This window comes from Neophocaena asiaeorientalis, unplaced genomic scaffold, assembly GCF_003031525.2.
Source record: "Neophocaena asiaeorientalis asiaeorientalis breed wild unplaced genomic scaffold, Neophocaena_asiaeorientalis_V1.1 scaffold469, whole genome shotgun sequence".
Lineage (NCBI taxonomy): Eukaryota > Metazoa > Chordata > Mammalia > Artiodactyla > Phocoenidae > Neophocaena > Neophocaena asiaeorientalis.
Genome location: NW_020172691.1, coordinates 1,467,851 through 1,491,106, shown reverse-complemented (window position 1 = coordinate 1,491,106; position 23,256 = coordinate 1,467,851). Strand labels below are relative to the sequence as shown.

The window sequence follows — 23,256 nt, the reverse complement described above, 5'->3', positions numbered from 1 at the left end:
AGGTTTGTATTGGTGATGTGTTCTGAGGAAATGGAATTCTGCTTGGTTGAATTCTTTAATTCAAAGATAAACTCAGCACAGATCATCTCTTTTCCAATTATTGGGTTTGGGAGAATTTGAGCAGTGGTGATTTTGCCAACTTCTCTCTTAGAAACAAAAAGATGGGACTTCCCTGGTGGCGCAGTGGTTAAGAATCCGCCTGCCAACGCAGGGGACGCGGGTTTGAGCCCTGGTCCCAGAAGATCCCACATGCCGCAGAGCAACTAAGCCCGTGCACCACGACTACCGAACCCACGTGCCGCCACTACTGAAGCCTGCGTGCCTAGATCCCGTGCTCCATAACAAGAGAAGCCACCGCAATGAGAAGCCCGCACACCTCAACGAAGAGTAGCCCCCGCTCGCTGCAAGTAGAGAAAGCCCGCGTGTAGCCAAAAAATAAATAATTAAATAAACAAGTTTAGTTTAAAAAAAAAAAAAAAAAGATGTCATTTGACCAGTTTCCTGCTGAACAGAGACTAGCATTATCAGAATTTTCTTGGTCGTATAATGCAATGAAAAAATGGTAAAGAAGTCTCCAAACATACCTGGGCATCCTATGGGCCAGCCAAGCTGACATGTAAAATTAACCATCGCATACTCTCCCGGGCTGCATGGCCCCTTGCCCACCTGGATAGGACCCCTCAGAGCCCTCGGGGGCCATCACCACTTTCCCTGAGAGTCAGGGTGGGGCCAGCAGTGGGAGTTCAGTGAAAAGCTACAAGCTCAGCTATTTGTACAGAAATGTGCACAGCTGCATGACTCACAGCAGCCGAAGGTGGACACACTGTCCATCGGTAGATGATGGATACACCCACCGTGCCCCTCCACACGCGGGAGCATCACTCAGCCACGAAAAGGGGGGGCGTGCAGCCCCGACACTCACTACAGCGTGGACGGACCCTGAGAACACGATGCTCGGTGAGAGAAGCCAGGCACAGAAGGACCCACAGTGTGATTCCATTGATTGGAAATGTCCAGAACAGGCCGATCCACAGAGACAGAGAGTTGGTGGTTAGTGGTTGTCAGGGGGCTGGGGAGGGGGTGGGAGTAACTGCTGATGGGGACGGGGCTTCTTTTTGGGGTGATGGAATGTTCTGGAATCAGAAAGAGGTGATGGTTGCACAGTAATGTGAATGCACTAAATGCCACTGAATTGTACACTTAAAAATGGTTAAAATAGCAAATGTTATGTCACATATATATTTTTTTACAGTCTTTAAAATTTAATAATGTAATATACCAAAAAACCATTGAGTGAGTGAACACTTTCAGTGGTGAACTGTTTGTTTTCTGACTTTCTGTCTCAGCAAAGCTGTCAACAGGGAAAAGAGGAGGAAGCACAGAGCATGCTGAGGGGTCGGGGGTGGACTGTGAGAGCCGTTGAATCACAGTGATTTGTTTTCTTTCCCGTGTTCCCAGCATCTCGTGGCTACGCCGGGGTAACGGGGACAGACGTTGGGAAATGTTCCGCAGGGCAGGCGTGAGCGGTGAAACACAGGAACAGAATTCTAGTCCTGCCAGGCTCGGTCCCTGCAGGTGCTTGGCATGACAGAGCCCCCATCCCTGCCGTGCCTGGTGCGGTACCCATCTGGGTGCAAGTGAGACCCGCCGGGCACATCTGCAGGGAGTGCTGGCGGGACAGACAGCAAGGGAGGAGGCAGGGCTGTGATTTCCCAGGTGGGAAATCCTGGACTTTCGCAGCAGGGTTCCAGGTGATTTGTTTTAAAAGGCGGCAAGGAGTGATGAACGGTTTTCTTTCAACATGGCTCTTTGGCTTGGAATTGATGGATCAGCAAACTTCTCTCTTCACTGATGTGGTTCCTTCCTCGCCACAACCTTGGGAGTCACGGTTGGCCACGGCCTGGGGCTGGCTTCTCAAAGCAGGACACACAGCGGTACCTTCCTAGGGCAGTCATTTTAGTCAAAGGCTTTGGGGTCAGGAGGGAGACGTTATTATTTTTTTTATGTTAGTTTTGTATTTTCTATTTGTATCATTTTTACAGTCACATAGATTAATTTAGGAGTGGCAGGCCCAACTGACATGACATCGTAGGAAAAAATGAGGGAACGTCGACAGGCCACATCAGGCCGCATCCCCTTGCATCTCCTCCGGACCTGGGTCCTCTCTGCAGGTTGTGCTTCTCTGCTGTATTAGCTAGCGATGCTGCATGACAAATACCCCCAAGCTCCACCCACTTATCATCTCACAGTGAGTCAGGGGTCCAGGCACAGCCTAACGGGGTCCTCTGCTCAGGGTCCCACCAGGCCACCATCCAGGTGCCAACTTCTTACCCAGAGGCTTGACTGGGGGAGAATCTGCTCCAGGGTCCCTCGGGGTGTTGGCAGAATTTGTGGTGCCTGCAGCTGCAGGACTGTCGGCAGCTCCTAGGGGTCACCCACCGCTCCTGGCCACATGCACTTTTTTTTTTAAGATTTATTTTTATTTATTTATTTGGCTGTGCCAGCTCTTAGTTGCAGCATGTGGGATCCTCGTTGCGGCATGCAGGACCCTTTAGTTGCAGCATGTGGACTCCCACTTGCGGCATTCAGGATCTAGTTCCCCGACCAGGGATTGAACCTGGGCCCCTGGCCTTGGGAGGGCAGAGTCTTACCCGCTGGACCACCAGGGAAGTCCCCACGTGCACTTCTTTTTTCTTTTTAAATAGATTGATTTATTTATTTACTTTTGGCTGCGTTGGGTCCTCATTGCTGCGCGCGGGCTTTCTCTAGTTGCGGCGAGTGGGGGCTACACTTCGCTGCGGTGCGTGGGCCTCTCACTGCGGTGCCTTCTCCTGTTGCGGAACACAGGCTCTGGGGGCACAGGCTTCAGTAGTTGTGGCACGCGGTCTCAGTAGTTGTGGCTTGCGGGCTCTAGAGCACAGGCTCAGTAGTTGTGGCGCTCACGCCTAGTTGCTCCACAGCATGTGGGATCTTCCCAGACCAGTGCTTGAACCCGTGTCCCCTGCATTGGCAGGCGGATTCCCAACCACTGAGCCACCAGGGAAGCCCCCCACCTGCACTTCTTAAACACAGTCGCCTGCCTCATCAGGCCAGCAAGGAGGGTCTCCAGGGGCGAGGGCAGAAGTCCGAGCAGCTCTGCCTGGCCTTCTCTGAGAACACACCCACCGGCTGCCCTGCACCAGTCCCTGAGGATCCCATGAGGTTACGTTCGCGCCTTCTGTGCACCTTCTCCACTTCCTGTGTGCAGTGCGGCCCGAGGCACCTCTCCCAAGTCCTGCAGAGACCCTGAGAGCTGGGCACCCAGCCCCAAGGCAGCCACGGTTCCCCTTTCCAGCGAGAGCCGCAGGAGACCTCAGTGCTTCCTGGGCAGCCCTGCACTTGGCCGCATTTCTGCATTAACGAGAAAAGGCGTCATGGAATTTGGACAGGCGAGAAACGGGATGTCAATGTGAACAGAACCAGACACTTCATCTCATTGTTAGAAATTCCACGCAGGTCATCGAAACCTCGTCTTGGGGCAGAGACCGCCGGGAAGCTGAGATTAACTCCCTCCCGCCAGGCGCATTCTACAGACCCAGTGCTGGTCCCTGCACCCCTGCTGCCTCCTGTGGATACCTGGGCCCCGAGATCCCTCCTTCCCTCCCTCCCGCTCACTGGGGCTCCTTGGACGCTGGGCTGTCAGTGGGGTAGCTGTGATTGGCCCTCTCTGGAAGGTTCCGCAGTGCTCCCCAGCCATGTCCCCAGATGAGGACACAGCCCAGCAACACCTCCGTTGGGGCCGAAATTTGCATCCCAGACCAAGACTGCTGCTTCTCTGCCCCACCCCCCCGGCTGCTGAGTTTGAAGGTCAAGCTTCCAGCCAAGACACACAAGGGTCAGCACCTGAGTAGGGGGTTCCGTCCAGATGTCCTAATGCTTTGTTTTAGTGCCAGGCAGCCTGAGCTTTGACCCCATGCCCCTGTGTCCACACCTCGTGGGCACCTGGGTCCCTTCGGGAGTTCGGACACTGAGGATGCATGGCCGGGCCCGGGGGAGGTGCCCGGGGGCCACGTTGGTGGCCTCAGCCCACCTGGGCTTCTCAGGTGAACCCAGTGGGACCAAAATAATGTATATATTTCACAGGAAAGAGGCTCCCAGGCTGGCACACTCCTAGGCCATTCATAAAGGGGTCTCCCCCTGACCCCCAATCCACCCAGCACTGCTGCCATAGCCCAGCCGTTCTCCGTGGGGGGCCGTCCTGGGTGCTGCGGGGTGTGGAGCAGCATCCCTGACCCCACCCACTCGATGCCGGGAACCCCCCAGAGGGAAGACCAGACATGTCTCTAGACATCCCCAGTGTCCCCTGGGGGCAGGAGCGCCCCGGTGAGACCCCTTGTTCTAGAGTCTGGCACCTCACACAGGCATCTCTGAAACCGTTCAAGTAATCTCCCCATTGGCCCTTTTTTTTTTTTTTTTAAACATGAAAAATGTCCCTAACTACAGCTAGCCCTTAGGGAGAGCCTCTGGGTCTGTTTGGTTCCGGCACTTTCTAACCACATCAGAGGTGGAGTAACCTGCTCAGTAACCACTGGTCATTCTGATGCTGGGGTGTTGAGGCTTCAGTGCCCTGGGTGTTGGCTGTCAACCCAGAACCCAGAGCAAAGAGCTGGAGGCCATGACCCAGGCCCAAGGTCCGTCCGCAGCAGCACGTGTGCCCCGGGCAGGCCATCCTGAGCACATGCCCGCGAGTGGCATCCACTACGGACTTCAGGTGCGGCCAGTGCTCTGCCCCTGGCAGCCTGATCCTGGGGGCCTGTCCTGGGAGAGAGATTGGCCCTGGGGAGAGAGTGAGTTCCTGGAAGGAGCCTCCTTGGTAAATGCCCTGCACTGCAGCCACCAGTCCCTTCTGTCCAGATGGCCCTTTGGTGCCCAGCTTCAGCCACGGACCCCAAAGATGTCCCTGTCCTGTGGATGTGTCACTTCACATGGCAGAGGGGACTTTGCAGGCAGGGTTAAGGCCCCTGAGACAGGGATGACCCTGGATTCCCTGATGGGCCTAGCATCATCCCAGGGTCCTTGTAAGAGGGAGGCGGGAGGGTCAGAGGCAGAGAGAGACGGGAGATGCTGCGCTGCTGGCTGTGAGGATGCAGGAGGGGCCGCGAGCCAGGGATGCGGCGCCTCTAGAAGCTGGAAAAGGCGGGAACCGATGCTGCCCTGGAGCCTCTGGTAGGAACCAGCCCTGCCCACGTGTAGATTTTGACCCAGAGGACCTAGTCAGACTTCTGACCTCCAGAACCGTGAGATAATCAATGTGTATGTTTTTAAGCCACCAAATTTGTGGCAATTTGTGACAGCAACCACAGGAAATGCAATGCCAAGGGATGTCCAGGGAGCTGTGTATACCCCAAGAAGGGGTTCTGGTGCAGCCTTGTGCGCGGACAGCAGACCAGGGGCTTCTCAGAGAGGGTGACACTTCATGGGGTTTTGCAGAATGTGTAGGAGTTTGTCCAGGCTCAGGTGGGAAGGCCTGGACCTGCCCTCCCCTCTCTCCCAGCCTCCTGCCCTTTGGCTCCAAGCTGCACTCTCACGGGGCCAGGGTGATGGCATTTCCTCAGTGCCGGGAAGCCGAGAATGGGGGTGACACCCTCCACGGGCGCTTGGCGTGCTGGCCCAGCCCAGTGCCTGGCTTGCACACCCTCACATGACTGCAGTCATCCTCCGGGTGCACAGAGAGGGCCCTTTCTTCTGCTCCCGCATTAGCCACACCGTCACCCTCTGTCATTGTCCGCCCACCTCCCGGCTCAGGCCAAGGGCGGCCGTTTGCCCTGCAGCTCTGTTTTTCCCTCGCTTGTGGGCACCTCATTCATTCCCCTTTTTCTAGCCTTTCCTAAATATAGCTGCCAAGGGACCCGATTTAGCCTGTGCATAAAAGGACCGGCTGACAGGGAGTCACAAGACGCTGGTCTTGGAGTGGGGTGCAGGGCAAGCCTCCTGCTGGGAAGCGTCTGCCTGGCAAAGACCCAGCTGGTCTTTTGCGGCCCCCACGTCCCACCAAAGGTCATGATGCCCAAGGTCACAGAAGCCATCACGTGGCCAGCCCTCCCCACGCCAGGCCAGGGTGACCTCGACCCTGGAGAATCTCGCGCCCAGCAGGGAGGCCCGGATCCCGGAGCCCAGAGCCAGCCCTGGCTTGGGGGAGCGGGGGGCGGGGATGCCTGCTCGGCTCCTGGTTGTTGGGGGGTTCAAAGAGGTTTTGTCTCCTCACTCATAGTAAAGTCCAAATGCTAGTGTGGCACCCGTGGCCCTCCGCAGGTCCCCTCTGTCTGTGACCCCTCTTGGAGCCAGGGGTGAGGCCAGGAGGCCTCCGCATCCCGGATGCTGGGGACACCGCGAGGCACCTGCCCCTCCCTCTGACTTTCTAATGGCGTGTGCACGTTTCTGTAGGGTCTAGGGCAGGTCTCTCCACCTCGGCACTGCTGACGTCGGAGCTGGGTCATTCTCTGGGGGGTGCGGCGTCCCTGGCACAGTGGGGTGTGGAGCAGCCTCCCTGGTCCCACCCCCTCAATACCAGGAGTCCCCCAGTCGTGACAACCACAGATGTCCTAGACATCGCCCCTGATGGAGACCCCCTGTTCCAGGGGCTTCCATGCCATGGACTGTGACGCAAGGGTATCCCCTGGAGGCGTGCAGGTCCGAGGCCTCATGCACACAGTAGGTGTGTAAGAAATGCACGTGGGCACAGCCCTCGGTCAGCCAGCTCCCCGGGCCCTGCAGGAGGGCAGCTTGTTCAGCGAAGCCCAGAGACTGTTCTCCCAAACTTCATCCCTTTCTGTTTTGCTTTGGGATTGTTTTTCCTCTTTCAGCACAGCAGCCCGCCTCCTCTTCTTCTGAACACCATGTACTGGGGGGCGGTTATCCCCGGGGTGGGGGAGAGCCTGCTTTCTCACCTGCGTCTCATTTGTACTCCTGTCGAATCTGGCTGGAGGTTTGTGTTTTGGGGCGGGGGGTTGTTTTGTTACCTTCCTGTTTAATGGCAGGTGGGGATGGGGGTCAGACTGCCGGGCCCTGGGAGGAAAGAATTCAGAAGCTTGGTGAGCTGTAAAGCTACCGGTTCTGGAAGTTTTAAAGCAAAATGAAGGCTGTTTCTGTTCTCTCTGAGGACAAGGAATTACTGCCCTCCGCCTGCCTCCCCTCTCTTCCCCTCCCCTCCCGAGAGCAGAGCTCTGTGGGCTGGGGATGAGGGCCAGGGACGCAGGCTCCCGCTGCCAGCTGCCCCCCTCCCTCTGCAAGGCCACCTTCTTGGGGCTCTGACTCACCCAGCTCGCCGGCCACACAAGCCCCATCCGCCTGGATGAGGAGGCTATAGAGGAGGGTTTCAGAACCGCCTGGAAGCAGCAGGCTTTCTCTGAGCTGAGATTCACTGAGACCAACTTCCTGTGCTGTCAGGGGATGAAATGCATGTGGCACTCATGTCCCAGGGAACAGGAACCACGGGGAGCAGGTTGGCCGCTAATGGAGAAGCTGCCAGAAACTCCTCTGGCTTTAATGCTTTACCTGTGTCTCAGGGCTGTTAACAAAGAGAATGAGTGCCCTGTCCACGCTCAGCGGAAGGAGTGGGTGCCAGCTGGAATTGTCCCCGGCCCCATGGCCAGCGTCTAGCATGTAGAGTGCTGGAAAGAAGCCAGCCCAACAGTCAGGAGACCCCACTCAGGCCTCCCCTGGCCATTGTATCAGCTGTCCGTGCTGCGTAACAAGCTGTCACAGACCCAGCAGCTTCCAGCTCTCAGTTCTGGAGGTCGGCAGTCAGGCCATGGTGTGGCTGCCCTCTCTGCTCAGGGTCTCACCAGGCTGCAGTCAAAATGCCTCATCTGGAGCTCATTCATATTGTTCCAGAATTTGGTTCCTTGCAGGTATAGCAGCGGGGTCCCCCCCACTCTTGCAGCCACCCCCATTTCCTGCCACCCGGCCATCTCCAGCTTCAAAGCCAGCAACACAGGGTCTCCCTTGCATGGAATCCCTTTCACATTCACTCCCCTGATTAGAGCAGGCCCACCAAGGGTATCCCCTCTCTGTCACCTGTGCCACACGACACGGCCCAGCCCAGAGCTAAATCCCTTCCTATCCTCAGGTCCTGCCCACACTCTAGGGGAGGGTATTGTACAAGGTCACTGGGGGTCATCGTAGATGTGGGAACAGCCCCAAGGATCCCTTGCTAGATTGCTGGTGAAGGTCGGGTGTGACAAATGCCTTGTCATTGCAAGTGGGCCCCCCAGAGGACGTAGGCCCTCCTGTGCATGGCCTAGGGGGTCACTCCAGGCCACAGGTGAGATCAAGCGCGTTAGCCCTGACTCAGGATGGGCCCTGAAACCAACACCAGACAACAAAAAGAAAACCCTCATTCCTGTTTCCCGTGATTCTCCTTATTGTCTTTAACTGTAAAATTCAGGGCAGAAGCATTGCTGTGAGGGGTTCTGACCCAGTACTTCTCAACTGAGGGGGCGGTCCTGCCCCCCCACCCCCGGGGACATGGGGCCATGTCTGGGGACACCTGTGGCGGTCATGACTGGGGGGCTTCTGGCATCAAGTGAGTGGGGGCAGAAATGCTGCTCAAACCCCTCAGTGCTCAGGACGGTACCAGTGTCAGCAGTGCCTGGGGGACAGACCCTGAACTAGTCTGTCCTCCTCAGGACATTACGTGGCCTTTGAGGGACACTCTGTCTCTGAGAGCCAGGGCCTCCCAACCCACCTCATCCCAGGCCTATGGGCTCGTGCTGCTGGAAGTTGCGGCCGCAGCTCCCAGGGGAGCAGTTGTCTCACACTGAGTCCCCAGGGCTGCGGGTCCATGTTCAGTGCACAGAACTGAGAGCCGGGCCGGGACTGTGCCTGGGTATCCGCCTGCCACAGGCAGACCCTTCAGCCAGGGAGGGGTCCCCAGTGGCCCCCTGGCTGCACAGCCTCTTGGGCCACCAGAACCAGGAGCCGCTCCTCAAAAGCCCTGCTCACCTCGCCAGCCGCATTTTTCACATTCTTTTCCCTTTACGCAGCCCAACCAGCCAACTTTCTCAGAAGCCTCTGTGGCATCCCATTCTTTCTCTTCTGGTAAGAAAGCAGCCTCGGTGGCTCGGGTGTCAGTTTATCGAGTGGGCTGGGAGTGGCACTCTTTCCAGCTATGAGAGCTATGTGTGGAATTCACAGGGATCGCTGGCATTTTTGTGTCTTGCTGTCACTGCTTCCTGTGCAGCTGGAAAACACCTCTGAGGGTGGAGATGGCATCACAGGCTGAGCAGGGGGGCACGTCTGCTCTCTCTGGCCTCTGAGTCTGCCTGCCAGAGCCACGCCCGGCAGGTTGGGGCTTCCCTAGATGCCCAGGGTGTGTGCCTGATCCACTTTCCCCTGAGCCCTGCTGCTCAGGGCTCGGAGCTCCAGGGTTCCGGCAGGGGCTGGGCACCCCCAGGCCTGCTGTCTCCTTCTTGGCTTTGCCCATGAGGGCACGAGGCTCAGCCCACCCACGCCCAACGAGGTCTCGGGTACCTATCTGCCACACATTCCCCCCCGCCCCGCAGCCGTGAGCGATCTGGACACACAGTCACGCCAAGTATCTTGGCAAGACACAGAGGCCAAAAGACATCTTAGAGGTCCTGCATCCAGGCCCATCCTGCCGCCTTAGAGAGCGCCCGTTACTCCGTCTGACTCGCCCAGGCGGAAGGAAGCAGGCTCGGCCGCCAGGAAACACCAAGCCCACGTCACCAGGAGCAAGGGGACAGAAACGTATCTTGAGGCCTGGCGGGGGGTCCTCTGCGGGGTGCAGAGGTGATGATGCAAAGGTCTCCCAGGCACACACGTGCAGCCCTGTCGTAAGCTGGCAGGACAGTCTGCTCAAGTCCTTGGGGAAAAGCGTCCAGGACTCCGAGAGCCCCAGAGTCACTTACAAACCACCAGACGGGAGGCGCAACGCTGGGAGTCTGCTGTTTCATCTCACTCGGGGTTTTCTCTGACCCTGGTGGCCGCACAGGCCTGCCCCAGTGTAGTCGATGTCCCCGGCGTTCTGCCCCAGTCCTTCTCCAAAGCAAGAAGCCGTGTGAGGGTCCTGGCACCATCCCTCGTATGTGGAGGCCCTCAGCCCCGGGACCACTGTATATCTAAACCCCTTTGCCAAGTGCACTGGGCCATGGAGGATGCAGAGACCGTGCCCCTCACCCTCTGAAGCTTGCCTCTGGGTGCAGGGGGGACAGAGCTATGTGCTGGGACCCACCCAACTGCCCCTAGATCTGGTCTCCCAGTAAGCCCTGGTTTGGGAATTAGATTCAAACCCTGGCCCGACCTCCACCCGCTGCGTGGTCTCGGGAAGGTTATTAACATACGAACGTCTTCAAGCCTCAGTCTCCTCATCTGTAAAAAATGGGCACAGAAGTCCCTTCATGATGCCCAACATCATGGTCCTCCCCAGTAACAGAGAATATGAACGCACTCCGTCACCTGCAGAGTACACATGAAGCTTGGCACTCCAGTGCTCTTGTCCACAAGCCAGAGACACACAGCCTATATATTTCTTGGTCCAAGTCAAACAAACCACTGATTTTTCCCATTTTCCACTTTCCTCCTGATTAGGAAAATATATGGCTACCCTTCAACAACAGCAAGATGAGGGCTTTTCTTTTTAAAAATGTTTGCTTAAAAAAAAAAAAAGTTTGCTTAAAAAAAAATAATTTGCTTAAAAATGTTATTCCATACACATGATGAAATATTACTCGTGAAAAGGAGCGAAGCACTGACACTCAGTACAACGTGGATGGACCTTGAGAACACGATGCTCAGTGAGAGAAGCCAGACACAGAAGGACACACAGTGTGTGATTCCATTGATGGGAAATGTCTCGTTTCTCTTTAGAATTTCACCTTGGGATGGTTTTAAGCAGAGAAGTCACACTGTGATAAAGAAGTCACACTTTTACCCAGGGGGCCAGGGTAAAAGATATTTCTGAGAAAGACATCCTGAGAGAAAGACATCAACCCAGTCCCCAAGGAACCGCCAGGCCTTGGGAGAGACAGGCAGACAGGTGTGCCAATCACCTGGATGTAACGCAGGTCCCCACACAAGATGTGAACCCACACAGGGAGGCCCAGGATGGCACGTTGCATTACCTTGGGAGCACCCACACCCGGAGAATGGAGTCAGATGGTGGAAAAGGAGAACTCTGGTCCCTTCAGCCCCTTATGAGGGCACCAATCCCATTCACGAGGGCCCCACCCTCAAGACCTAGGCACCTCCCAAAGGCCCCACCTCTTGACTAACAAATAGGGCTTCAACATGCATTTTTGGGGGGTGGGGGACAAAATATTCAATCCATAGCAGGCAGGATAGGGGGTGGGGGAAGAATTCCTGGCAGAGGGAAGTGAGTGACAGGCTTTGACTTTGTACTTGGTTTGTGAGGCTGCAGGGGCCCCAGGTGGTTTCTGAGTAGGGCAGGGACAGACTCAGGTGCATTTTCAGAAGTCACTCTGGCTGTTAGGAGGAGGGATGGAGGAGGTGGGTGGACGCCCCTGGCTGGGGATGGGGAGTCTGCCTGGGGCTGCTGAGGGCTGGACCAAGGAGAAGTCTCCAGGGACAGGTGGCCTGGTCCCCCATCACTCTGGCCTTGGACCAGTCGCAGCAGATGGAGAAGTATACATGTTTTTTCAGATACCGACTTTATTTTTTTTTTCTGTGTGTAAAAATCACACAATTCAAATGAGTGACCTCCTGAATTAGTACCTCCGGGTGTGGGAGGACTCCAATCCCTGAAACCCAGTAACCAAAATAGCATAATTTAAAATAGCATCATACAATTTTCAAGGCAGAACCTTAGAGCATCTTCTGTTGATGGACTAGGTGGAGGTAAATATCGAATTAATGGCTCTTGTGATTCTTGTGTGTTTTCAGGGCTGTTCACTTCCTGTTTATTTTTCCATGGGGACTTTAGAATTATTTTATCAAATTCTTTCCCTTCTTCAACATTTTGGTTTTGTTTTGTTTTTTGCATCTTCTTACATTTCCCACCTTCTATCTGGGGTCATTTTTCTCTAATATCTTTTTATTTTACCTTTAATAAGGCAGGTCATCTGGAGACAGTCTTCCTGTTTGTCTGAAAATGTCTTTATTTTACCCTAATTCTTTTTTTTTTAATTAATTATTTTTGGCTGTGTCAGGTCTTAGTTGTGGCACACGGGCTCTTTAGTTGTGGCACTTGGGCTTAGTTGCCTCGCGGCACGTGGGATCTGAGCTCCACGACCAGGGATCAAACCTGCATCCCCTGCATTGGATTCTCAACCACTGGGCCACCAGGGAAGTCTCATTTTTACTCTAATTCTTGAAGTTGATTTTCACCAGTTTGATGAATTTTGACAAGTCTATACACCTGTGTACACTAGCACCTCAGTTGAGATAGAGAACACCTCTAATGTCTGTTTTCTTTCACCCTTTGAGAGTCCCACATGTGGCTTCATCTGTCAGTAGGTTCTTCTTTCCCTTGTGCAGTAGTATTCCACGGTATGAATTACCGCAGTTTGTTTATCCATCCTCCTGTTGACAGGCATTTGGGTTACTTCCAATTTTTGCTGTTACAAATACAGATATATGAACATCTTGTACAAGTCCTTTTGTGGAAATATGTTTTTATGTATCTTGGGTAAATTCCTAAGAGTGGAACTGCTGGGCCATAGGTTAAGTATGTGTTTAGCCTTATAAGAGTCTGCTAACCCACTTTCCAGGGTTGTACCGTCCTGTGCTCCCATCAGTAACGTGTGAAAATTCTGATGTTTGTACATCCTCCCCAATGCATGGTATTGTCGGTCTTTTAGATTTTTGCCAACTCTAAGGGCTGTGAAGCAGTCTCCCACGATGGTTTTCATTTATACTTGCCCTGATGACTGAGCTCATTGGTCATTTCTTTGTCAATTTCTAAAATGTTTTTCCTGCCTGAGGTTCTAGGCCTTCTTGAATCTGTGGCTTAGGGTCCTTTTTTTTTTTTAATCAGTTTTAGGAAATTATCCATCACTATCTCTTCCAAGACTGCTTCTGCCCCTTTCTCTCTCTCCTCCTTCCAGAGCTCCAGTTACATGCGTGTCAGAACTTACTGCATCCTCTGTGTCTTATGCCTTGTCTCATGTGGTCCATGCTTCATTCTGGATATTTCCTATCTTCTAGTTCACTAATTTTCTCTTTAATTATCTTTAATGATACTGCTTCTTCCATTGTGTTCGTTTCAGATATTGTCAGTTTCCACACATCCGTTCAGTCTTTTTCTTTAGTTTCCAATTCGCTGCTAAAATTCCAACCTCACATATTTAACATAATTAATATAGTTATTTTAAAGTCTGTCAATTCCAGTGTATCAAACCCCTGGAAGCCTGTTTGTATAGTCTGTTCTGCTAATTTTTGTTCATGTGGTCCTGTCTTCTTCTATGCCTGGTCATTTCTGATTGTGTGCTAGACATTGTGACTGCTGACTTGTTTGTAGAAATAATTCAAAGCCTAAGATGATGTTGTTTTCCACCAGAAAGGATTCATTTTTACTTCTGTCCAGCATCTAGGGCTGCTAGCAACCTAAGTTCACCTCAATCCAGTATCGGGGACTGAGGTTATTCAGAACTCAGCTACAGTCACTGTGAGGGCCTGTCTGCTTCCTGTGGACCCTTTTCTTAGAAGGCAGGACTCTTTTGTCCTAGCTCATACCAAGGAGGAGTTCCCCAATCTCTCTCCCCTTAGGAGGCCCTGGATCTCAACCTCTGAGCCCCTAGCCTTGTGACGGCAATAGCCACTTGGCCTCTTAGCAAACCCTCCACCCCAGTAAAAAGCAGCCCCAAAGCCAGACTCCTGGGTTTCCATCCTCCCCAGATCCTGGATGGAAATCTTCACTATCTTAATAGCTCGCCAGTCCCTTCAAGCTTCTCTATTCCATGAAACTTTGCTAGTTGCCCTCGTCAGGAGAGCGTCCACACGAGCTGGCCCACCATCGTTGGAGTGAAATCTGCAGATAGAGGGTTTTTTTGTTGTTGTTTTGTTTTTTATTTATTTATTTATTTTTGGCTGCGCTGGGTCTTCGTTGATGCATGCAGGCCCTCCCCAGCTGCGGCGAGCGGGGGCCACTCCTCGTTGGGGTGCGTGGACTTCTCATTGCGGTGGCCCCTCCCGCTGCGGAGCACAGGCTCCAGGCACGCGGGCTCAGCAGCCGTGGCGCACGGGCTCAGCTGCTCCGTGGCACGTGGGATCCTCCTGGACCAGGGCTCGAACCCGTGTACCCTGCACTGGCAGGCGGATTCTCAACCGCTGCGCCACCTGGGAAGCCCCAGATAGAGGTTTTAATCCAAAGTCCAGGTGGCTGAGGAGGAGGCCATGAATGTATCAATAGATTAGCGTGAGCTTAGAGCCACAGAACGACAGAAGGGAATCCATGCTTAGCTTTTTTTTTTTTTTTAATTTATGTATTTTTGCCTACGTTGGGTCTTTGTTGCTGTGCATGGGCTTTCTCGTGGTGAGCGGGGGCTACTCTTCGTTGCGGTGCACAGGCTTCTCATTGCGGTGGCTTCTCTTGTTGAAGAGCACGGGCTCTAGGCGTGCAGGCTTCAGTAGTTGTGACTTGCGGGCTCGGTAGTTGTGGCTCGCGGGCTCTAGAGCACAGGCTCAGTAGTTGTGGCGCACGGGCTTAGTTGCTCCTCGGCATGTGGGATCTTCCCGGACCAGGGCTCAAACCCATGTCCCCTGCATTGGCAGGCGGATTCTTAACCACCACTCCACTAGGGAAGTCCCTCCACTCCTAGTTTTAATACAATCCACTTCAGACTCTGCCCCGCTTTCCCCCAGGCCAGGTGGGCTTTGTGACGCCCTGCCCCACCCAGCCCCTGGGCAGATGAGTGGTGTGGCCACCGAGGGGCCAGCAAAGTCCGAGGGCAGGGAGATTTCCTAGTAGCTTCCAGCAAACCGGCCAGTGCACACTCACTGTGCAGAGGAGGTCCAGGCACCTTGTCTCTCCTCCCTCCTCCCCCGCAGCTGTGTTTATATGTGGCAGTTGCCACAGGTTCCTGAAGGAGGGCCCTCCACGTGGCTGCCAGCCTCTGGGGCCCCCATCCCCCAACATAGGAACTTGGGGACCTGGAGGTTGGCCAGGCCCTGCGCCGAGAGGGAGTGTCACTCTGAGCATTGAGCAGAGCTCACTGGAGCTCAGAGGGGGGAGGTAACTTTCCCCAAACCACACAGCTTTGGGAGCTGGGACAGAATGCAGGTCTGCCACTTTCCACAGGGGCTCTGCCTCCCCCTCTCTCCCCCCAGGGCTGTGCTCTTTCCTCCTTCAAATGTGTTCTTGGTTGAGTTTGAGGCAAACTCTGAAACTCTGGCCCCGTGTGACTTCTCCCAGCCACAGAGGTTGTTGGATGCTAAGAAATTCTTTTTTTTTTTTCTGGCCAGGCCAAGCAGCTTGTGGGATCTTAGTTTCCCTAACCAGGGATTTAACCCGCCCCCTCAGTAGTGACAGCACAGAGTTCTAACCACTGGACCACCAGGGAATTCTCAGATACTAAGAAATTTAAACCCTCTTTGAAACAAACTTCTGTTCCATTCAGTACCATTTCACTTCAAACTGGACCATTTCAATTCCAAAAAACTTTGCATTTTGCCTAAATGAACCTCTTTTAGCTGCTGGGTTTCTTCTGATAAGAGAGTTCCACAAAAGCCTTAGATTCTGTCCCCTGGGGACACTGGGCGATGTCTGGGGACATCTGTGGCTGTCACAACCGGGGGAGCTCCTGACATTGAGTGGGTGGGGGCCAGGGATGCTGCTCAAACCCCTACAGTGCTCAGGACGGCGCCCCAGAGAATGATCCAGCCACAAATGTCAATGGGGGTGCTCGTGGGGGCAGGTCTGCAGGCAGGTGTCCTGGCTGGGTGAGGGATGCAGGAGAAAGGGACTTGGATCTCAGTCAGAGATAGCGGCCAGGAAAGGCGACATTTAGACCAGACCTTCCTGGAGGGGTGAGTGGTGACAAACGTCCCGTCTGCACACATATGAGTCGTGGGAGGGCTGGTAGAACCTGAGGCCGGTGAGTATCGGGCCAGCAGCAGTGTCCCAGTTTGATATTGTCCCACAGTCACATAAGATGTCACCATCGGGGGAATCGGGGAAAAGGGTGCATGGCACCTTGTACAATTTTTGCAACTGCCTGTCAGTCTGTGATTATTTCAGAATACAAAACAGCGCAGTTTTTTACTTGTGTGTGTATATTAGGATCTTTGCAAGTTTATCCCCTGCAGTGACTTTGGAAACTGTTTGAAAATGTTTAACCTGTAAAGTTAAACATACACCTGTCCTAGGAGCCAGAAATCCCATGCCCAGGTATTTCCCCAGGAGAAACAGAAACTTAGGTTCCCACAAAAACCTGGACATGAATGTTCACCACGGCTTTACTCACAATTGGTATTGGCTACGGGGCTGTATGCATTTCTAAGTTCTCATCGACTGCATGCCCCAAAGCACGGATTTTACTGGATGCAAGTTGTACGTTAATGGAAACCACTTCATTAAAGGAAATCATAAAAACAATTATTAACCAGACTGTCAATTTGAGGTTCCCCTTCTGCCTTTATCCACATATGTTTTAATACAGTGGTAAGTAGCCACACATCCTCACTTTATCCATCTCCCTGTTTTTTCATGAAACACCTCCTCTGGGCTCCCCATCTTTGGGTACCATTTATAACAGTTGCTCCACTAGGAAAACACCCCACTGAATTAGCCATTCCCCCGTTGCAGGACACATGGTTTCATTCAATTTCTCACTATTATAAATAACACCGTTGTAAACACCTTTCTATATATAGCTTTTTATTTCTCTTGATTTTTGTTCCCTCGGGATAAATGCCCCAGCAAGGGATTTGAGAGGACAGCCTTGTAAGCTCCTGATGTCCAGTTTACGAGGCTGAGATTGGCCAACAATACCAGAGAGTCGGGGACGAGCATATCCCTACCTGCGTCAGGTGTCGCTCTTCCTGCAGCCTTCCTGGTGTCCTGGGTAAATGAAGTGCTGGCAGCCCATGATCCCTCCAACCTACTTTCGTCAGTTGCTAATGAGGCCACACTTTGTTCACTTTGTGTTTTACCGGTTAAATTACTTTTCACATGAATTCCTCGAGTGAGTCCTCTCCCGATATAAAATACCCAGCTAAGGTATTATTAACATGACAAAGAGGTCGCTTTCCAGTGTATCGTTGCCATGGATCTTCCTAGGTCGCTGGTCTTGGGTTTTAGTTTTATGGGTTTGCCGTGAAGAAGTTCTGAATAGTTGTATACAATCATAGCTGTTGATCTCCACTCGTTCTGTTGCTTCAGTTGCTAGGCGGTAACGTCTCTGAAACAGAAAATCGACATTCTGTACATTTTCACTAATCTGTGTGTATCTTCTTTTTCATCCTATGACTTGTTTTGTTTTGTTTTTTACTTTGTGGCCACGCCGCACGGCATGTGGGATCTTAGTTCCCCAACCAGGGATTGAACCTGCGCCCCCTGCAGTGGAAGCGCAGAGTCTCAACCGCTGGACCCCCAGGGAAGTACCCATTCTATGACTTTTTTTTTTTTTTTTTTTTGCGGTATTGGGGCCTCTCACTGTTGTGGCCTCTCCGGTTGTGGAGCACAGGCTCCGGACACGCAGGCTCGGCGGCCATGGCTCACGGGCCCAGCCGCTCCGCGGCATGTGGGATCTTCCTGGACCGGGGCACAAACCCGTGTCCCAAACCCGTGTCCCCTTCATCGGCAGGCGAACTCCCAACCACAGCGCCACCAGGGAAGCCCTCGATGACTTTTTATATGGAATCTCTTTGGTTGGGAAAATGAAGCCTAATATAATCCAGAGGTTTCCCCCCTCCAACTCCGGGGAGGGGTGGGGAGGGGGTGGCTCTGCCCCTGGGCCACACATGGCCATGTCTGGGGACGTCTGTGGCTGTCACGACTGGGGCCCTCCTGGCATCGAGTGGGTGGGTCCAGGGAGGATGCTCCGCACCCCGCAGCGCCCAGGACGGCCCCCAACAGAGTGACCTGGTCCCAGTGTCAGCAGGGCCTTGGGAGAGGGACCCTGTTCTAACTCGGTGTCCCCCATCCTGCCATCCCCCAGCTCGCCATCGAGAAACACCACCTCCCCCAGTTGTGTTTAATCCTCTTGTGCATTTGAGCCTGGCCTCTGGGCTCAGGTCTGTAACACTCCAGTGATGACCCTCCCTCTGGAATCAGCGCAGCCTCACAATGCATCCTGGCGTGCTCGGGGCCTTCACGGTCCTTGCCTTGCAGCCACGCACCCGCCATGCTTCTGTGGGATCCAGCCTGACCCTGGTGACTTCCTAGCCCTTTACTGGGAGGCCAGCCAGGGCCTGCTGTCGTCTGTTAAGTTTCTATTTTTAGGCAAACCTCACCCCAAGTCATGCCCCCAGCCTTGCCACGCTAGGACCGGCCACTCCCCAGGCGGAATCTGACCGCTACCTGCAGCCCCAACCGCCTAACCCCTCCCTCCTGCTTCCCAAGGCCCTGCCCGGCTTCCAGGGCCTTCCAAGTCTCCATGGGCCAGGCAGGCCCGGCCAGGTCAGGTGCCTGGAGCCGTCACGTGTCTCTGGCAGGGAGGCAGCTGGTGAGGAATGTTCCCGGGCTGACTCACGGCCACTGCCTGTCCTGCGAGAGTTGACCTAACCCCGGGGGGCACGCGGTGAGGCGGTGACTGGCCGTGACACTGCCAGGACCGGGACGTCGGTCTGCTGTCTGGGCTGCCGTGATGCACCTATGTCTGGTCTCAGCTGCTCATGAACACACATAGATACAAACTGACACACGTGCATGCACACGCATGCAGGCTCACACACGCACGTACATGTAAACAAATGCACGCACACGTGCATGCACACACACAAGCACACACACCCCAATGCAGCCCCCTCCGGCAGTCCGCCCGGAACAGAAAGCCAGCAGCACCAAGGGGCTTAGAGCTGACGAGGGAGGCCATGGTTTGGGGTGTCGCACGGGGTAGCCGGGCCTCCTAGGGTCCTGGTGGACACTCTGAGTGTGGGTGCTGAGCAGGACTCCCCGGCCTTCCAAGGAAAACATGCTGTGAAGCCACCCCATTTGTTCTCTGTCAGCATCTATATTTAGCGCTGAGTAATTTAGGTATTTTTAAGTCGAACCAAGGGCGGTTTTCCCTGAATTGGATGTTTTGTGGCCACTTTGAAGCTCTCTGCTGAATCAGAGCCCTCTGGAAGCCCACACGTGGGCCCTGTATGCCCAGAGCAGACACATTCGGGCCTTTTCTGACCCAGAAAGGGGCCTGGGTGTCTGGCGGGAAGGCAGGCAGCCAGTAGTGTGGAAGGGATTTTTTTTTTTTTTTTAATGGAACTTGGGTGGAGATCACTGTAGATTCACACGCAGTCGTACCAGATCACAGAGAGAAAGTCCCTGCATCACCTACCGAACACAGATTCCTGCAGTTTTACTTGTGTGTGTATATTAGGATCTTTGCAAGTTTATCCCCTGTGCAGACACGTGAACCCCACACACACAGTCTAGATCTCCAGCACTTCACACAGCACGAGGACCCGGTGTCCACCTGTCCACCCAGACCCCTCCCCAGGCCGCCGCCCCCCTGCAACCACAAGCCTCTCGTCCATCTCCACGACCCTGTGGTCTCAGGGATGTTCTCTACGTGGAACCGCACAGCATGTGGCTCTGAGGACTGGCCTTCTCACTCCACGCGATCCCCTGGAGGGCCATCCGAGACGTGCACGTCCACGGTCCGTTCCTGTTTATTTCCGAAAGGGAAATTTTTTGAGAACCTGAACTCTGCCTCTACTTTTCTGCAGCTGCCCCTCTGGGAAACAGACAGAGGTACAATGTATGATGACAGAAGCACATGGTGCTACTGAAAGACCTGGGTAAAAGCCAGCCCAGTCGGGCAGCTCCCCGGGACTCCTGAACTTGGGCTGTGCACCCCACCATCCCGAACGAACACTGCATGGACCCACTGGGAGCGTCTTCAACCCGGGCCACGCGCACACTGGGGCCAGGTCGTTCTCTGATCCCACCTCAATGCCAGGAGCCCCTCTCCCTGTCGTGACAACCACAGACGTCCACAGGTGTCGCCCAGTATCCCCTGAGGACAGGATGGCCCCGGTTGAGAACCACTGTCCCAGGGCTCACTAAATGTAGATTGGATGGAGAAAGAATTTTCACAACCTTAAGGGACAGAAAAATTTTGCATAACTGAATTATAAAGAATAAATTTACATCACTCGTACATGGCTGGTGGGAATGTAAAATTGTGTAGCCACTCTGGAAAACAGGCCGGTGTTCTCTTAAAAAATTAAGCAGTCGCACTCCTCAGCATTTATCCCTGAGAAATAAAGTCTTATATTCATGCAGAAGCCTGCACACGGACGCCTGTGGCAGCTTTCTTGCCGACACAGCCAGAACCGGGAGCCGACCCAGGTGTTCTCGGACAGGCAGAGGGTTACGGGGCACCTCCACACCGTGGACCTTTACTGCAAAGGAATGAACTGTGGATAAGCACAGCCACAGGGGTGGATCTCCAGATAATTAGGTCGAGTGGGAAAAAACAGCCAATCCCGAAAGGCTCCTTACCGAGTGGTTCCATTTAAACAGCATTCTCCGGACTTCCCTGGTGGTCCAGTGGCTAAGACTCTGCGCTCCCAACGCAGAGGGCCCGGGTTCGATCCCTGGTCGGGGAACTAGATCCCACGTGCCTCAACTAAGACCCGGCGCAGCCAAATAAATAAATATTGAAAAAATAAATAAATAAATAGCATTCTCCTCATTAATTGAATATGGATGTAAGTCAGGTTAAGATGGATTTTTAATAATTTTTTTCCTACATTGCATGCTTTGACTTTTTATTTGAACGACAGTGAAACTTTGACTTTTTAACCGAAGTTGAATGGCATTTGTCTTAATCCTGCCCGGTTATAGACCAAATCATACCTAGAAGATGTTTGCGTTAATTTTACTTACACGAGCCATTTCCTGTTTAAGTGGCCTTACTCTGTCTATTGCATTGTTCTTGCCAAGTCTAAGCTCTGTCGTGCTGGAATTCTTCTAACACTGAATTTGTGGGGTAGAAACGTATCATGCACTACACGTTTTATTCATAATAAACTAAGTTATAGCCTATTGCAACCTTAAATAAATAAACAGCATTCTCAAGGCCATGGTACTAAAGTATAAAAGGTGAACAATAGCCATGGCCTGGCCACCTGGCTGTGGCCCCTGGAGGGAGGCATGAGGACCCTAGGGGTGGAAGTGCCCCCCATCTCCCCTGTGTCAAGGTCAGCATCCTGGTTATGACGTCACTACAGCCTTGCAAGATGCTGCCGCTGGGTGGGGGGGGGAACCAGGCAGCGGGTACACGGGCTGTCTCTACTGTTTTCTACAAATGCATGTGAATCTATGGGCATCGCAACATTTTAAATTTAATTAAATTTTAATTTGCTGGACAATTGACCAAATGAAGGAAGGAAACAGGCCCAGGCCCTGCAGAGAAGGGGTGGGGTACCCAGGACCCACGGGTACAGGCTTCCCACGTGATCTGCCTTGGTCCAGAGCCAGGGGTCTCGCCCCTGGGCGACTCTGCCCCCAGAGGATACTGGGTCATGTCTGGGGACATCTGTGGTTGTCACACTGGGGGTGCTCCTGGTATCAGGTGGGTGGGGGCCAGGGAGGCTGCTCGACACCCCACAGGGCCCAGGACGGCCCCCAAGAGAGAATGATCGGCCCCAGTGCCAACAGTATGGGGGGAGGGGACCCAATGCAGGAGCAGGAATCAGAGAAAACTCCCCTCATTCTGAGCCAACCAGGAGCTGATGCAATGGTTTTGTGAGCTCTCCTGGACCCTCAGTGGTCATGTCCAGTGAGCACTTACCCCCGACCAGCCACAGGAGGGGACTGTAGGAGAAGATGTGCTTGGCTGAGCCTCTCACTGTGACCCAGGGGCACAGGTGTCATGGCTGCAGGGTGGCGGGGCTTCAGGGCCCCCTGAGGTTTCCGGAAGTGGGGCATCCCTCCTCAACGTCCTCCACCTGCAGTCCTGGGGCGTCATGAGCCAGCTCACATCTGTCTACTTCTCCCCACAGCTCTCTGGACGACAGGGGCCCAGAGCTGATGGCAGACAATGTCAGCCACTAACAACATAGCCCAGGCTCGGAAGCTGGTGGAACAGCTCCGCATCGAAGCCGGGATTGAGCGCATCAAGGTGAGCAGGGGAGAGAGACCCCCGGGCGCGCCCTCAGCAAACGGTGGGCACGGAGGCTAGCAGGACGGTAGGGGTTTGCACTCGGCTCTGCCTCTCGCTGTGTGACCTTGGGCCACTCAACCTCTCTGAGCCTCAGTTTTCTCAGCAGAAAATACAGCTGATGTAAACCTACCTCATGGGTTGTTGTGACGATTGACGTGCCAGCATGCTTTATAAACAGAGTGGGACCAGAGGCAGGCCTCGAGTACTGCTGTGAGCCTGTCCCAGCCCTTGGGGTCCGTCCCTGGACGGCCCCAGAGAAGGCCAAATCAGGCCCCTCCAAAAGGGTCAGTGTGAGACAGTCACTTTCTCTTCTGTCCCCTCATCCTCAGAGCTCTGTCCAGCTCCCCTGTTGTGACAGATGCAAAGAGAAGTCAGAGTCCCGGCCCCAGGGAAGAGAGGACACAGGGCCTTTCACTGTTTACTTTCGCCACTTCTGCGTTGATTGCATTTTTTGAAATAAGCATGTTTGATTTTTAGCTAAAAAAAGAAAAAGGACAAGCAGTGCCTCCTAGCAAGCGCTTAACCCGAAGGACAAGCAGTGCCTCCTAGCAAGCGCTTAACCCATCAGGGACCAGGAACATGCACAGCAAAATAAGATAGTGTGTAATTGGGCAGCCAGCCCTGCGGGCTTTTTTTCTTTTTTTTAATTTGCATAAAGTTAACTGTTTTTAAAGTGCACAATTCAGTGGCATTTGGTGAACTCAAAATGTGCAACCATCATGACTAATTCCAGCACATTCCATCACCCCCAAAAAGAAGCCCGTCCCCATTAGCAATCACCCCACATCCCCTCCCCAGCCCCTGACAACCAGGAACCGACTGTCTGTCTGTGGATTTGCCTGTTCTGGACGTTTCCCATCAATGGAATCACACTGCGGGTCCTTCTGTGTCTGGCTTCTCTCACTGAGCATCGTGTTCTCAGGGTCCGTCCACGTGGTAGTGAGTGTCAGGGCTTCACTCCTTTGCATGGCTG

General features: G+C 53.7%; 1 protein-coding gene and 1 non-coding gene across 2 annotated transcripts in view; both read left to right on the top strand.

Moving 5' to 3' along the window:
- Positions 1-23,256, top strand: part of GNG7 (G protein subunit gamma 7) — a 106,084-nt gene that overhangs the window by 80,565 nt on the left and 2,263 nt on the right. Inside the window, exon 3 of the mRNA XM_024740140.1 lies at positions 22,123-22,241. Coding sequence (XP_024595908.1) covers positions 22,161-22,241 — 81 coding nt within the window. The 5' untranslated portion in view covers positions 22,123-22,160. The remainder of the gene's footprint in view (positions 1-22,122; positions 22,242-23,256) is intronic.
- On the top strand, positions 20,652-20,724 carry TRNAG-CCC (transfer RNA glycine (anticodon CCC)). The gene has a single exon. It is a non-coding gene; the product is annotated as a tRNA-Gly (tRNA).